This window comes from Cyanistes caeruleus, chromosome 8, assembly GCF_971803275.1.
Source record: "Cyanistes caeruleus chromosome 8, bCyaCae1.hap1.1, whole genome shotgun sequence".
In the NCBI taxonomy this organism is placed as follows: Eukaryota; Metazoa; Chordata; class Aves; order Passeriformes; family Paridae; genus Cyanistes; species Cyanistes caeruleus.
Window position 1 is genome coordinate 38228122 of NC_141708.1, and position 16966 is coordinate 38245087.

At 37.8% G+C, this 16966-nt stretch overlaps 1 protein-coding gene across 12 annotated transcripts; it reads left to right on the plus strand.

The window, feature by feature from the left end:
• Positions 1-412: 412 nt before the first annotated feature.
• On the plus strand, positions 413-16503 carry UBE2D1 (ubiquitin conjugating enzyme E2 D1). Of its 12 annotated transcripts, XR_015290177.1 has the most exons (11): positions 1147-1204; positions 1641-1772; positions 2096-2154; positions 4700-4822; positions 8408-8471; positions 8555-8586; positions 11212-11289; positions 11510-11615; positions 13848-13941; positions 14034-14111; positions 15627-16503. XR_015290177.1 is itself a non-coding variant. In XM_086900937.1 (10 exons), exons 4-10 carry the CDS (start codon positions 4808-4810, stop codon positions 15670-15672), a joined length of 435 nt encoding a protein of 144 aa, XP_086757063.1. In that variant the 5' UTR covers positions 1147-1204; positions 1641-1772; positions 2096-2154; positions 4700-4807; the 3' UTR covers positions 15673-16503. The 12 variants fall into 12 exon arrangements, 10 of the variants coding, with proteins under 10 accessions (XP_023773768.1, XP_023773767.1, XP_086757064.1 ...); XM_086900937.1 differs by lacking the exon at positions 14034-14111; XM_086900933.1 differs by lacking the exons at positions 13848-13941; positions 14034-14111; positions 15627-16503 and adding exons at positions 7454-7479; positions 11698-13826 and having other exon boundaries at positions 4700-4759.
• Positions 16504-16966: the final 463 nt, after the last annotated feature.

Sequence of the window (16966 nt, forward strand, 5' to 3'; positions counted from 1 at the left end):
CCTCTTTTAGAGGGATTTATATAAATTTGAGTGCAAATTAGCTGCATTCACTGCAGTGCCGCTGAATCCTTGCATTGGGGACAAAACGCCGGTTCTGCTAGAGGATTCCTCAATCCTCAGACCCGGGCCCTTTCATTTTTTCTTTCCTTTCTTCTTTACTCCCTCAGCCATTATCCCTTCCCCCGCCTCGTTTCTTTCCCTTAATGAACACCCGAGTTTATTTGAGCTCCCGAAGTTGTGTCTTTTTCCTCACACCCTTGTTCACTAGACACAAACATTAGCTATTTCTCACTCAGCCCCGCAGACCCTCAGGGGCGGAACAGTCCCGGGCCAGCCGAGCCTTCGGCGCGCGCCGCGCCTCACCGCCGGCGGGCCGCGCTTCCCGGCGAGCCCCGCGCGCGCGCGCGGCCCCGCAGGCGCAGGACACAAAGGGCACGGCCATTGCGTACCCGCCCTTCCGCTTCCACGGCGCGCTTCCGCCCCCCGCCCCTCCCCGCCGCGCTCCCGCCGCCTGCTTCGCGCTTCCGCTGCGCGTTCCCATGGCGCTGAAGCGGATACAAAAAGTGAGTCGGGCTGAGCTATGGGAGCGGGCGGAAAGAGCACTCTGCCTTTGGGTAGTCTCCGGAGCTGCCTTCCCCCTTGTTGCCGGGGGTTGAGGCGGTGGCCGGACCGGGCTCAGCGAGAGGTGTCGCGGCAGCCGCAGCCGCGCGCTTTATTTGCCAGGATTCGTCCTTCCCTCGCCGGTAGCCGGGGAAGAAAATTGAGTGTGAGGCTGAGAAGGAGGGCTCTTGTCGGCCGCCGTGCGGTTTCGGGACACTGCCTCCTTGAAGGCCCCGCACCCCGAGTCGGTGCTTAACGCGCCGTCTGTGGGCCAGCCGCGGGCGCTGCGCGGAAGCGGGGGAGGCAGAGGTGTTAATGGAGAGTCTTCGGCTGAGGCACAGGGACTGCATCAGTCGCCCACACGTTGCGCTGCTGTTGTGCACGGCTGGTCCGTAGTGTGCGCAGGATGTTGCCTGGCTTAAGAAGTGCTGTCAGCATAGTTCTTGGTGTGACCTTTGAACGTATCCCAGCTGTAGTGTTTTGGGCTGGTACTTGCAAATGGCCTGGTTCAAGTTGTGAATTCCTCGTTTCCTTTTCTTTGGCGAGGCTGAGCTGATCGCTATACAGTACCGGGTATCGAGACCAGCACAGGAGGGAAGTTAAGGTTTGTGCTTCGGCCCTGGAACAGAGCCCGTGGTGTGTGGTTGCTGTCGGTGTGGCGTGTTTAGGCGGCATTGGTGCTATCCTGGATACGTGATGGTGCTGTCATTTCTTGTGCGGGATTCCCTTTTGCTATTGGAAGCCCTTGGTATTGCAGAAGTAGGATTCTATAGTGACCAATTAACCACAGAGTAGGCAGATTTAGGATATACCCTACAGTAGGTACCGATTTATTTGGATGGATTTCTACCAGAAGCTGGTAGCCCTGTCTCATGCTGCAAAGCTTATGCCTTTACAGGTAGTGCAATTACAGGACAATTTTGTACCTTTGTATCATATGTTTGTAGTGAATGTTGTATTTGACCATTATATCAAATATTAACAAATAACTACAGTGGTTTTCTTTAGCAATAACTTTGTTGTGCTTCTATGTATTATAGGAATGGTTTGCCTTTTGTTGCCATTTCAATTTCCCACCATTTCTTGAATATCTCCTTACTCTCATGCTTCAAGGAAAGGATTGTTCTGAATACCGTCTCTTTCCAATTCTTGTTCAGCTCCTTTCTGCTAAGGTAAACAGGCAAAGGGGAAGGTCTGGTAATCTAGTATTTTTGAGATGGAGTGGTAACCACCACTTGTGGCTTTCCAAATGAGGCCCAAATAGTAGGATTATTCTTTATACTTTTATCGTGTTCCCTGCGTAACTTTTTTTTCTGCTTTAGAGACGTTCATACATATTGGAAAGCCACAATTTTCTTTAATGTGGCATTTAAAAACTTTGATAGACTTGAAATTATGGTTAGACTTTTTATGTGAGTGTCGTTCATTCTGTTAGCCTTATTAATTCTGTTTCTACTCTTTCAAAATGAATGCTTTCCAACCTGCTGACTGTAAGGTGCTATGAGATTTCCTGGTTATGCAATAACTTCTACCTGAAACGTGAAGAGATACTAGGTAAGGACCTTCGAGAAGAGTTGAGATTAAATTCTCAACTAGTTACCACTTTGCTTCTAGTTTGCTGCAGAAATGGCTACTGTTGGTTTTCTTTTTTTTCATTAACCACCCTCATCACTGTCTTATGCATTTCCAGGGGAAGAAAAAAAATCTAGTAGAGGGATTTGGCTAGCAGCCTATCTCTGAAGAAGTAGAAGATGAAAGGGAATGGCAAGGAAATAGGTTTGTTTAAAATGGAAAGTTAAAATGGAGAAGTTTGAAAAGATAAACTATCTTGATGTCTCTGTAACACATAAAATTTTTCCTGAAAATCACAGAACTGGAAGTTTAATGGTAGATGAAATGTATTTTTATGCTGGTGTGTTTATCTCATCTACTTTCCTTGGTGTTTCAGACTGGCTGTAAAGTTGATAGTTATGTTGTATCCCAGGGATGGGAAGGGATAAGATCTGGAGTAGAGGACATGCTGTGGTTTCAGAATGCTAGAGGAATTCCTTGGAGAACAAAATGCTGACAGCAAACACAGTGGTATTGCTTGGGAGCTTGTCAGTCTAGACATACCGTCTGAAGTTAAGCTTGGTTGGGTTTAGGGTGGTTCAGAATTGTGCTTAAACAAAGCTAAGAGATTTTGGTGGCAAGCTTGAGTGTTTGCAGCAGTTTTGATAATTTGTGTGTTCAGCATGACATCACCTATGAAGGAAGCAAAGCTGTAATATATCAACCTGTTAGTAACCATATTTTTTGTCATACGGGTTGGGACTCTGATTTCTAAATAATACTGCCACTGGAATCTGCGTCGTTGCATCCTGGCTTTGGTTGATTGTCTTTGAGGGACTCCTCAAAGGAGGACAGCTTGTGGACTTCCAAGAGTGTACCCTAGTTACAGAAAGACATTGTGCTTGGGAGCTTTCTTAAAAAGTGTGCAACTGAGCAACCAGTGAAGAAGCTGATCACTGTATATGGAGATATGTTGATCTTAGTGCTGTAGGTGTAAGAACAGTGAGAATATGAAGCCCTGCTCTGCAGGCACGGCTGTCAGCAGTGTCTCCATGACAGACTCTGAATCTCAGAGTTCTTTGGAGAGTTTAGGGTCAGGGGATTCTTACTCATCATATGTTGAAGATCCTGTGTTCATTTACCTTGTGAGTGCTTTGCTTTGTCATTGTATGAGGGAGGCACTGAATTTCTACACTGTCAAAAAAATTCAGTTACACTGTGTGTGATGTTCTGTGAAGCAGTGAAGGAACAACACATTTTTGTGAGCATTGTAAATTCCAGATGCTGCAAACGACAAAAGCAAAACAAATGGTGTAGGTTTTAGTTGAGAAAGAATAGTGTGCAAAGAAGCCTTTATTCTTGCCACCTCTGGAAAGTGAAATACCATGACTTTTGTGAAAGGTGGAAAATAATTCAGGCTGTCAGGTTCTGCAGAATAGCGTGTAGGTCTCAGTTCTGTCCGTCTGTCTTATGCAAAACCATTTTTCTGGAGTTCCTGTTCCAAATTCTTTGTTCACATATCTAATTTGCAGAGTTTGCCATCCTCCTAGTTCCATATCACAGCTGAGATTGTTTTCATCATACATCCTGTACCTGGGTGCTCCTCCAGTGTTAGTGGGAGGTTGATGTGCTTGCTAATGCTCAGGCTGTCTTGTAAATATTTTTCTTACAGGCATAAAGAAAAAAAATCAGACTTAAAGAGATTTTTAGAAGATATTTTGAAACCAGAAAGGAGATAGATTTGAACATTGCTTTAAGAATAGCTGTTGGTTTTATTTAATTGATACATAGTGCTTGATTGTTTTTCTCCTACAACTCAGTAAGAATAGAAGCATTCAAACATTTAGTTGTTTCAATTAACTATATGTCTCTGTGGTTCAGTATGTGTTTCATATGTGCATAGTCTAACAGGACATACTAACATACTAACTTGAAAAGTTATGTTGAAAATAACTTCTGTCATTGTAAATTGACTTAAATATAAATTAATGATATTTGTAGTTTAGATTTTGACTTTAAAACTGCAATCTTTAGATGGTAATTGACATGACAAGGAGATTTTTTTGGCTCTAACATGAAATGTTTGCTTTCAAAACCTCAGCTGTGATACTACATATTTTAGGAACTTTTTTTTTTGCATTAAAACAATGCACAGAAATAGAATATTTATTAACCATTATAGCAATAAATCTTATTATAAATATGTGCTTTATATTTACAAAATTTGTGAAGAACCAGAGAAATCTTTAACTAGTCTTAAGTATGATCACTATGGGGTTTTTTGACAAATGGTTCCAAGCAGCAGTGTACACATGGAATTGGTAGGAAATGAGTCTGTGGTCTACAGTGCATTTTGTGCAAGAAATTAAGAACATAGCTGAGAAATAGAAATCTATATTTTAAATAATAGTGTGGAGAAAGATGCTGGTTATGGTTTTGTATTGTTAGGAAAATGAAAATAGCTAAATAGCTTTCAGTGATGCTGTCTGCAATTTATTTTTGTCTTCAGATAATTTGCAGTCTTTTTTTCTGAATATTTTTTTTTTAGACTGAAAAAAGGCATGTTTAGGACTTCTGTGCTGAGAACGTTTATTTCCTTGTCACCAAAGTATCCTTTACAGTGTTGTTCCAATAGCTTTTTGGGAGAGAAGCCTGGATGCTAATCAAGCATGTGAGTGTTAAATTTGCCTTGCAGTCTTCATACTTTTATGAAATACATCCTGTATTATTCTTTGACCATGGGTATTAGTCTGCACATTTGGTAACGTCTCCAATGTTTATAGATTACCACAGCTTGTTTTTTACAGCTGTTAAACTTGAATTTTTACTTCATGCTATCTACAGGGCTTTTCAGGAGTGTGTGTAGTGCAAGGGAAGGTGATAGTTTGGAGGCTTTGCCCATCTCCAGTAGTATGTTAACCATTAGTATTCTATTCTACCCTGAAATGGTTTGTATGAGAGGATTAGAAGATTCATTCCTACCACTGTCCCCAGCTTAGGTATTTTTCTCCATACACATTTATCCTACCTGTACTGGGATAGTGTGGCATGTGTTGGAGCTCTTCAGAGATGCTTTTATGCTGTTGTGTTCACATACATGTTGTGTTTGAAATAACTTGTACTTCTCATGCATTTCTTGCAGACAGAATTTTGGGGTTGTGTATTCTCATAAAAGATGTTGCACCAGTGTACATTATAATTTAGAGTGGTGACTTTCTCTTTTGAAAATGAATCTGCACTGCTTTGAGCTATAGATCCTGTTTGTCAGCATATGTATGTCTTGCATCAGCATTTTCTATACCAGTGACTAAAAGTATTCATGCAGACCCTTGAAGTGACCAGACCTGTGTCATACAGCTACGTGGGAATAATACATAAAGCTTGGACAAAGCTGTTGTAACCAATTAACTTAAAATTACAGGTGAATCTCTAGTGTTGTCTGTGTAGTGCCCCACATGCAGTTATCGTGCACTTCTTGATGATGTTTGAGCACATTAAGCTTTGCGAGTCTTCAGCCTGGTTCCATAAAAAAAAGCAAAATTTGGCCTCCTTCTAAAGAGCATCTGTGCTTCGTATAAAGAATTCTTTTATTCAATGTCTCATTTTTTTGTGAATACGTAAAGTCATGAAGAAGTTTTTCTACATGTATTTATTTAGAGGATCCTCACTTCTGTTCTGCAGTGTTCAATTCTCTGCATTGTCTGGGCACTGTTCTGGGCACTCAGGGACATTTGAGTATCTCCTTGCCCGATTTCAAAAAGGTGTAGGAAAGCTTGAAGCTTAAATCTTACAGCTCTCCAGATAATTTTGCTTTGAACCCAAAGCTGAAACATCATAATCAACAATATAAATCTGAATAGTTCTTCATTTTTATCACAGCTTGATCTGAATTTCTGTATGTAAAGGTTCAAACTGTTCATACTGTTGGGTCATGTTACCACTTGTATTTTTAAACCACCACATTAGCTTCACGTATGGATGCTAAATACAGCTTGAATTTGCTCTACTGAGTTTGAAGTTTGATCTGGCTTTGTGTTTCATAGATGCCAAAGCTCTCTTAATGTATTTGTTAACATTGCTCTCATTTGGTGAAGTTTATTGAAGAGAACCTTTACTTCATTGTTGTTAGGAAAAATTTATAACAGGGGTTTATAGTTCTGGGTCTTATCAATATAGGATTAAAAATATTTGCTGGTTTTTTTTTAATCATGGATAGATGTCAGTGCCTTTTTAGCTTGATCAAATTGAAGTGTATACCCAAGGAGCATTTTACAGTTCTGTTAATTCTTAAGTACTTACATACATATCAAAGAAAACAAATTTTTATGGTTTTGGGGTATGTAAAGATCTTGATGAATACATCTAGCAACAAAAGCACTGTTACAGACTTGTGACTCTAAGTGGTTGCCTGGTAGTTCCTATATGCATTTGGAATGTTTGCGTATACTTCAGAGACTTTCTGAAAAGTTTAAGCTACATCTTTTTCCAGTTACTGACTTGAATTTAGTAGTCATTAATGACTTAAAAAATGCATGATTGTTAGTCTGAGTTCTCTGTTTCAGCACTGTAATGTAGCTGTTTTGTTTTGGTTGGGTTAAGTGCGTGTACAAGACCTGATCTTGTCCCGTTAGGGTAGATCTTGAGTTGCAAATTAGAGAAGACAGTGCCTGTAACATCTCTGCTGCTGGTCATGTTTGCCTCTGGTGATTGCTGGAAACTGGAGATTTGTTGACTCCCTGTGCGTCCTGGCAGTGGCTTGGCTTTGCATAAATAGGTGATTTTCTGAATCGCTCATTAATGAAATTTGAATCCTCAAGTTAAAAGGGAAAGTGCACCCCTAAAGTTCCTTTTTTAGTTACAGTCTAGCCCAGAATGTTGTTTCTGGATCAGCATACAGTGTCGCCAACATAATAAAGTGCAGACAAGTAATGCCAGTTGATAACCTGAGCTATTGCAGTATATTAAAAAGTGTCTCTCTTATTTTAATGGCAAGGATTGTGAGAAATGACTTGCAGTAGTAAGAAATGGTGCCGTGCTTTTCTTTGATTTCAGGGCCAAGAGTGCACCTGTAAGTTTGGCTGAATTTAGGTGTCAGATCCATAGTAAATTGAGTTTAAATATTTACTGGATGTCATAAATGGAAAAATATATCACAGCAGTTGAGAAGTGCAGATTTTTAACCCTTCAAATTAAATGTAAGGCCTGATCACAACGAGTACACCAATTCTACACTTGAGTTAAACTTCGCTCCTTTAAACCTTGATTTTGTAAGTAGTTTCCTTGATTAATATATTTTGAATAGAAATGTTTCCAGTGTTACTTCTTAAGGTAAACTCACCTGCTTGTATCTATTGTTGACTTAAATTGCATGTTTTGAGTAAGGAACTGAGTTACTTAGAAACAGTGGTTTAACACACATCTTTTAACTTATTTCAAAGGAAGTACTTGCATGTAGTTGTTAAAGTTCTCACAGCCCAGTTTCTGTCAGCCTAGAGCTGGAAAAAGTTGTTTGTCCTTAATACAATAAAAGTTCAGATATCAAAAGGAGTATATTGAATTCAATGAGGAAAATGAGCTAACATTACTGCCTGTCTTGTTTTCTGTTTCAAATAGTGATGATAAATCAAATGAGCTGGTTTTGTGAAATCATGTAATAATTTTAAATTACTTGGGACTGTGTGGACTCATGCAATAGAAATAAATCAGTTGACCACCAAAATCTCCTATGAGTGCTTAAGTTTCAACTTGGGAGTTTTTAAGTAGTCATTAAAAAAAAAAAAAAAAGGCATGCAGGGAATTGAATCAAGGTGCAATAAATCAGGTGTAGAGCTAGTATTTTTCCTTTTGTTTCAAATTTAGTTAGGACCCTTTATATTCTATTCCTACATCATTTCCAGGCAGGCTGCAGTTTAGCTCTGTTGATGTCCATAGACTAGGACAATACAGAAACAGGCTAATCAAGAAACCCTTTTTATTTGTTTTGTTTCCTTCAAGTATGCTGAACTTACTATGAACTTGGTTGCAACTGTCTTAAATTCTTTCAGATATGAATTTCTAGCACAGTGTTAGCTGTAGGCCATCTGGCAAATAAACTTTCTCCGTTTCAATGGACCTTTCAAGTGTTGATTGTTTTATCAAAATAGCATGAAAAATGCCCATGGGTTTAATAAAATTGGTTTGTTTTCCCACTTTTGAAGGGATGCTGCCAAGTGGTATAGATTTTCATGTCTTTCAAATATGTCTGTGTTTCTTGCAGGAACTAAGTGATCTGCAGCGAGATCCACCAGCCCACTGTTCTGCTGGACCTGTTGGAGATGACTGTAAGCTTTCCTAGTACATTCAGTAATTTCAGGTCTGAAAAGGCTCAGAAAATCTCTAATTGTTGTATCTTTTTGCCTTTCAGTGTTTCATTGGCAAGCAACTATTATGGGACCTGTAAGTATAGGAATCATGCCCCTTAAAATATAAGACCTTGCTTCTCCTTTGTTACAGAAGGATTCATTTGGGTTTCTGTAAACACAACAGCCACATTCAGCTGGGCTGAGTGTAGCTTGGAACTTTAGGGTGATACGGTTTTCTTGTTAGTCTGCTACTTTTGTTGCTTTTTGTAACTCAAAAATCCCTCCTCTTCATGAAGTTAAGAGTTGCTTAATTAGTCATCTGTGGTGTTTGAGTTGGTGATCCGGACTACAAAGCAAAGAGCTTGCTTTTCATAGACAGTCATATCAATAATGAAAGATTCCTCTATCTGAAAGGAGGAAGAGTGGGTGAAATCTAATATTGAAGTCGGTAAACTGTAAACAAGAGTGGAGTTGAAGAGGGCTTTTAGATAGAGCTAATTTTATTTGATAGTGTGATGTGACTGGTAAAAGCATGTTGCTTTTGCAAACTTTTGCAAAGTTTCTGCATATGGCTTTTGTAGGCCAGCAGTGGGGTGCTTTTGTTGGTTTTTGTGCAAGAAAGGTGCTTTCCATGAGTTGAGGAAATGACTCTTGTGAAGGTAATGACATAAGAAATGACAAAAAAATCTTTAAAACCAGGAAAACTGAGAATAATTTTAGCAAGAAAAATAATAAAGAACAACATTATCTGAAGGAAGGTGTGCTTATTAATATCCTGGTAAGAAGTTTGTATTCCTAGTGTTTTCCTTTTGGATTTAATATTTTGGAAAGAAGAGTCACTAGTTTGGAGAGTGAGGTGAGTCACGGTGTGGGGTGAAATTTTGAGATAATACTTAATCCATTAAGATGCAGCATTAAATCCTGGAGAAGAGTGGAAATGTGTCTGTTTTGAGAGTAATCTTCCATTTTCAGCACAGTTGTTCTCAAGCAGTGAAAGATCAGGCACTAAATTTGCTTGTGGTGTGCTGGAATCTATTGTCCAACTTGTCCATGGCCCAGCAGCAACTGTTTTCTGTAGTATGCTTATGCTTTTGCCCTTTTGCTTGAATAACAAGTATGTTGGTATGTTCTTCCCCATACCAAGGCCTTCTGACTCTTGCCCTCTTAAACTGCCAGAGGATGAATGGCAAAGTGATGACAAAGAGTTAACAAAAGCTTGTGTGCTGGTTGCCACCAATGTCTGTCCTGAATGACTCTTATGACATGAGTAAAGGACATACTACCACATAAATTTTGGGTTAAATTCCATTTTCTTTTCCAGCTTGCAGTTCAGCTTTCATATTCAGTAGTGAAAAATATTATTTGCTTTAAGTTCCTCAGATGTCTCTTTTTAAGAATAAGAATGATCATCTCTTGCCAGCTTTTCTCAGTTGTATCTGCAGATATATAGGAACAGAACACTTCACATATTAATCCTTTATCTTAATAACAAAAGAAATGAGGGGTGCACATTCTGTATGTTTCCTGATGACCTGAGGGAAGCATAGAACTAAAGCCTACCTTCAGAATTCACTTCCTGTGTGTGGAAGTATGTTCTGTCTCTGGACATCATCAATTTGTTTTACATACCTTGCTTATAAAACAGGGTGAATTCACTTTGCCTTTTTTGACACTGAACTTCTCATCTTCAGCTTACTGTAACTTTGAAAAATCCATTTAGTATGCAAGAGGTCCTTTCAAACCTAATTGGAAGTAAAGTGACAATCTTCTGAGGTCACCTAATGCTGACTTAGCATGACAGTGTATAACCTATCTTACTCTGCAGCCCTCTCTGCACTTTGAGCATGTAAGGCAGCATGGCTTAGCAGACCATTTGTGACATCGCCTCTTACAGTCATATTGCCATCTCTAAAACTGCTCATTTCCAAGGTAAAGCTTTTACTTAAAAGTAGTCTGCCTTTCCTTTCATAAGAAAACCCAAAAACTTGATCTTCAGCTTTGCTGCAATTGAGTTCCTACATGGTTGTTGTAAACTTACTGTGTAATGAGAGCAGTTTTCTTTCTCTTAACCAGAAATGGCAGAACTGCTCTCTATCACTTAGCCTCAAGACTTTCCAGGTCACCTTTTTTAGATAATAAAAATGAAAGTTCTTCAACAGATGACTACAACAAAATTATTTCTATGAACTGTGTGCTACCTGGACATAAACCTGTGCACATGTTGTCTAACAAAATGCATGTTCACAGATTTGTACAGGTCATAAAGATGTGTATTTTAAAATTCTCTGATACCATTATGATGAACTGAATTATGTTGGGAAATCCCACTCTGCATCTGCAAAGAGAAACCACTTCTTAGGGTAAGTATGTTTGTAGCTTAAGAATGGATGAGCAGCTGTGGTCTTGCACGGAGAAAGGATTTGGAGGACTTGCTCTGGCTTTTTATTCCCTTCAGTGCAGTGAAGCTGTTGATCTCTCTCTTTTTTTCCCCAGAAGGGCAGTTTTCCATAGCTGTTGTGCTGCTGCAGTAGTAGCCACAGTTGGCTCTGCAGTAGCTCTGCAGGCCAATGTGAGGGTTCAGTTCCCTCTGTGCCTTTCCAGTTTATGGCCCATAGTGGACTATGTACTGGGGAAAAAAATGGATTTTCTCTAGGAGAAGGGAAGCTCCAAAACAGCTGAAATATATTAATATGTTTTATGTGTTTTGTTTTTTTCTCAGCCTGATAGTGCATATCAAGGGGGAGTATTTTTTCTCACAGTGCACTTTCCAACAGACTATCCTTTCAAACCACCAAAGGTAAGTCCTTTCTTTTAAGGAAAGTTTTTTTGTCAAAATTTATACTTTGAGACTTAATTTTGCGAGTTAAGCCAGAAAGGTGAGCAATAGTATACATGTTCATCATGGATGTAGATAAGACTAAAAAAATTGTGTTGGCAGATCTGATGACTGGAAAGGAAGGGATGATGTTAAGGATTCCAAGTGTAATAACCCTAATCTGATGTTATTTTTATTGCAGATTGCTTTTACAACAAAAATATATCACCCAAACATAAACAGTAATGGGAGTATTTGTCTTGATATCTTGAGATCACAATGGTCACCAGCTCTGACTGTTTCTAAAGGTAAACTGATTTGATAATGCATTTATGAAGCTGCATACATTGCCATGGCACTTTTTTTGTGTATTATTACACTGTCTTAAAGGTAGCAGTGGGAACTCCTTTATCCTGCATGTTTCAGAAGAGGCAAATTCCATTGGAATTCTTGTTATGATCCAAGATCCCGTCCAGTTTATTGGGAGTGTCACATTACAAAAAAAAAATAAATGTGTATACAGTAAAGAAGTATTCTAAACCAAGTTGGGTAAGATAATAAATGTACAATTAGCCTGAAATGTTATAGCTGGCTGTGCATGCTGAATGGAGGATAAACTGATAAGCAGGGCATCTAAATGACAACTTGGAAGTAAATGTGAAACCCTGATGCTGATGTTGTATGAGCTTACACAATTGCCTATTGATGACTCTTTGGGTTGTCTGAGCATCCTTGTATGGACTAAGGTCTTAATTACACTTTATTTTAAAATGAGATAATTTCTTCTAGTTTACATTCCCTTGTAAAATGAGTATTTTAAAATGTAGCTCCTTTCACAGTCATCAGTAAAAGTTTCATTAAAATATTCTCATCCTGTAGTTAAGCTTTCTCAAAACTTGAACACTGTAGATTTTTGGAAGATTAATTTAACATTTAAGCAGTTCTTTTGTTGCAGGTATTTTGTGTCACTTCAAAAGCTGCTTAAAATGTAGGTGCTGTTGTTTCTCCTCACCCATCTTCAAAATGCTAAGGCACACTTAATCATATTATGGAAATTTCTCATGTGACTCAAAAGGTCAAGCTGTATCATATCTCATGTACTTGGGAGCTCTCTAAGCTATGTGCCAAAGTGTAATTGCATTGGGTGTACAAGCAAAGACAAAATGGTGTGTCTTTGTCCAATGGAATTGCTCTATGCAAGTCCAGTTGCTGTACCTCCTTGGAAAAACAACTTCTCATGCTTACAGCCCTATGCAGTAATCGCACAACCCATATAAAATCTAAGTCTAATACTGCTTCCTGAAGTCATTGCTGAAGACATCAATTACTCTTATGTGTAATTGGTATATTTTTTTCACATAAATTGGGTGTTTTATAATTGTCCAAAAATTGTCTCCTTTCTAGTTATTAAGCAAATGAAAACTGGCACTTAGGTTTAACACTTGATATCTACAACTGAAAACTCGTAAGATTTTTAGATCTTCAGCATTTTTCTATCTCTTTACTTATTCAGCACTTCCTTGGTTATAAATGTAGAGCGGTCTGCTGGTCTCATGTTCAGATATTCTGTGCTTTTAGCCTGCTTGCATTTTATGTATTTCATAAACTGGAAATTAGCTCAATGACTCATGGAAGTTTCTCCTTTTTAGTCTTTGTTTAGCTGAATAAAAAGTTTCTAGAATATTGTAGCACCTCTGACCATGTATATGACTGTGTATTCTAACCTGATTTTCTAATATTATTGGCATTTAAAACAAGTCAATATTGAAGTGGCTGAACTTTCTCCTCCTGAAAATAGGTGTGGGCTCTTGGGTAACAAGATAAAGCATGGGGGGAAAAAAGGTATTCTACAGTGAATTCTTATGGTAGCATGAAGTTCCCTTTCACATATTTAGAATTATTTCACTGTGTACTCTTGTATGCATATTAATTCTGACTGTAAAAATAAAAATTGTCCTGAAAAGTATGGCCTGAAAATGTTAGGAAAACAAATCAAACCTCCTTGGTTCAATACCAGGAAATTAATATGAAATTATAAGTGAATACCTGTATTTAATGCAGATCAAGTATTTCCCAAAATGGAACTCACACTTAGATAAGATATTCATATGACTGAGAGAATAACTGCCAGCACAGAAATGGAAAAGGATATGCACAAATAGAGTACTGTATGGCAATGTAATATTAATAATATTAGTTACCTTAACTGCAGGTGGAAAGCTTAGTTTGAGAAAATATTTACATGTAACTGTGTAGTCTGTAGGTTGGCTAACGTTCCTAGGCTAGGATGTGGGAGAGAGATCATTACAAAAGGTACAGGTTCATGTTCAAATTCCCTGGGCTTGTGTCAGGTCTTAGGCCCTAGAGAAATGATGCTGTATAAAGATTTTTGCACAGAACTGTTAAATGACAGCTTAATACTAATATGTGTTCTTTTTCCAATACCCTCCTACCACCCTCCTTCAGTATACTGGAATATATTAAAGAATTACAGAAATAAAGCAAACTAACTTGTTTAATCTAGTGTCTCTTTTATTTAGTTTTATTGTCCATATGCTCCTTACTTTGTGATCCTAATCCAGATGATCCTTTAGTACCAGATATTGCACAGATCTACAAGTCAGACAAGGAAAAGTGAGTATAATATACATAATTGTGTGTGGTACTTGCAGATGTCTATCTGCTATGCACCTTCAATACTAACTTTAGCAATACTCTTTTCCTAGATTTCTACAGGATTAGCTCTTTATATATTGAGAATAGTGATGGATCCAGTAGAAAACTATAGGCATACACAACTGTTGGTAACTGATTTTTTTTATACTTAGTTACATAAAACCTTCACACTTCTGTGTAACTGATTTATTGCATGAGAAATCATTTTCCCAAATATTAATTATTTGTTGCTACTGCAATCCTCTGGTTGTAAAACCTGTACAGAAGATTTTTTGACCTGTTTCACTGAGATGTTTGGTACCTGTTTTTTAGTGTTGAGCCATTGAAGACTTCTTGCAGTGTATGCAGTGGCCTGTGGCTCATCATGTCACAGATTCAGGAAGATTTGAGTATTGCTTTTACCTTGAGCAGTAGACAGCAAAGGAGTGATGTAGAAGTTACATGGATGTCTGTGTCTAGTATTTCTCTGCCTAGACTAAGAATTATTAAAATGGCCTTTTCCTCACAGTTCATTGTCTGGCATAGTCAAATCACGTAACTTCTGAAGTGCTTGAATGCTTTAGTCTATTCTGCAGAGTAGGTAGTGTTCAAGTTGAGGATGTTGTGCATCAGTTTCTTCCCATTTGTGACTCAACGTTTTTCCACCCACCTGCTTATTAGTGGTTTCAGCTGTTGTGCCTCCTGTTTGTGGAGGATGTGAATGAGGGATGGTTTTCTATTTCCAAACCTCAAAATTTAATCATTGCTAGGGAAAGTGAGAAAATGCGTAGTCTTGACTATAGCTTTATCTTTTTATGATGATTACCTATTAAATTTTTCTTTGTTCTTTCTTGGATTTAGGAGATTAAAGATACGGTTGGTTACCCCGTAGCATTTATCTATGAGTATTTTACTATAAGTAAAGATCCAAAGACTTGTATGGTAGCATATTCTTTAGAAGAAAACCAATTAGTACATGAGTTGCTATACTGATCTTAAGAAAAAGAGTTAAAAACTTGTCAATATTGTTCTCTGGATGACTCAAGAAAACAAATCCAGTCTAAAAAATAGAGTGTGGTAAAAGTAAGGACCAGAGGGGAAGCTATCAATTTTCTAAGGACATTTATCCTTAGGATTATGGAATTAAAAGATAATCAGCTTCGTACCAGAAGGAAAAGGCCGAAGACTTAAAACCTAGTAAAAAATGCTTTTTGGAAAATTTTCTTTTCAAGTTCTGAAATGCAGCTGGCAGTGCATAATGAAGACTAAAATCCTAGTTAATTATACTGAATTTTATGGAACTAAAATGTGTAAATTTTGTTAGACTCTTAATAGCATATGCCTTTAGGAGCAATTTGACAACAAATTCTTGTTTAGGTACAAATAAGGGAACCAGTTGTGAAACACAAATGAAGGATGCACAATGCTGTGCAATTCAATGCAAACCTGTGAAGTTGGGTTTGAGTCTGAATAGCTATGATAGGTAACCTTAGAAATTTAACTTGTAGTGGATATATACTTCTTGGCTTTTAGACTGTGTCAATGTTCTTTGACTCTGCTCAGAGGTGAAAAGCTCAGTAACACCTATATTAAGTAAATAAGTGGCCATTGTCAATGTATCACTAACAGTTCTTCACTGTAATGCCTTCTTTCTGCACGTACAGATACAACAGACATGCAAGAGAATGGACTCAGAAATATGCAATGTAAACTTTTGAAGACATTTTCATATACCACAGAGTACTGTAAATTCTAGGTTTTTTCAAAATTATAAGGAAATGGAGCAGTTTATGGTTTCAGTGTGACACCCCTTGAATTTTTTTTCACCCATGTAAGTGTTTCTGGAGCAAGAGAGGACAAACTTCTGAAAATAACCTTATGACTTTGGTAAGAATATTTATCCTCTTTGTATGCTTTACAGAAGACATTTATTATAGTTTTTAAGAGTTGAACAGCTGCATCTTCAGACTACAAGATCTATAATTCAGTTGTAAATCAGTGAAACAATTTTTGCTGGGAAAAGTAGCTTTTTTCATGTGATGAGTACTGTATGTGTGTCATTGAAGTATCTTCTCTGTTTCATAAGTGTGTTCAAGTTTCTTTTTGTTAGTTCTCTTATATAATTTGTATTTTTTTTTACTGTATAGACTATTTTATTTACACTGTAAGTAATTTTATTTTAGACTTGCTTGTGCACAGTATTGACAAGGTGAAACTGCTAATAGTGAAAATAATTGGAGTATCTCACTCATTAGAATACTCTGAAGACTGACTGCAGACTTCTTAAAACCTAAAATGATCATTGCACTCTAAATCTTTGTGTGCTGATTATGGAGAAACACTTGGATTTGATTCTGTTGCATACTTGACATAATTTTATCACAATGTGAACTAGTTGCACTGATATGTAGAAATATATGTAACCATTTTATTGCTATTGACAACTGATTTTTGATGTGTGGGCAACATAATACTATCACAGACCTTTTACAAATCCAGATGTAGCCCTTTCCATATAAATAAAATACATTTTCTACTTTCCCTGGCTGATTTTTTATCTTATCTAATGCATTTTCTTAAAGTAATTGTTCTAACATTCTAACATAGAATTGCCAGTAGTGTGTATGTGTCTTGTAGAGAGAATAGCAAATAAAGCCATACATCATGTACTACTTAGAACTCGTTTGCAGTTAATTTTTATGCTAGTTCTACCTTAGTGGATTTAGCATACTATGCTCATTGTTGGATATAGGATTTCAAATAGGTTAATGCAATGCTACACCAATACTCATCTGTGAAGGAGGTAATCACAAGAGTCTGATAAGGTGGTGTATTTGCAATATCAGAATGTTACAGTAAACTCACACTTGAAAGTGTGTTTTCTCCACATACTTGAAAGTAACTTTTCCATTAACTTGCACTTCAGTTGCTTCAGACTATGCATGTGGAAAACCAGTAGTGCTGGAGAGGGGTAATCTGTTCTTAAAACATAGATCAAAAGCAG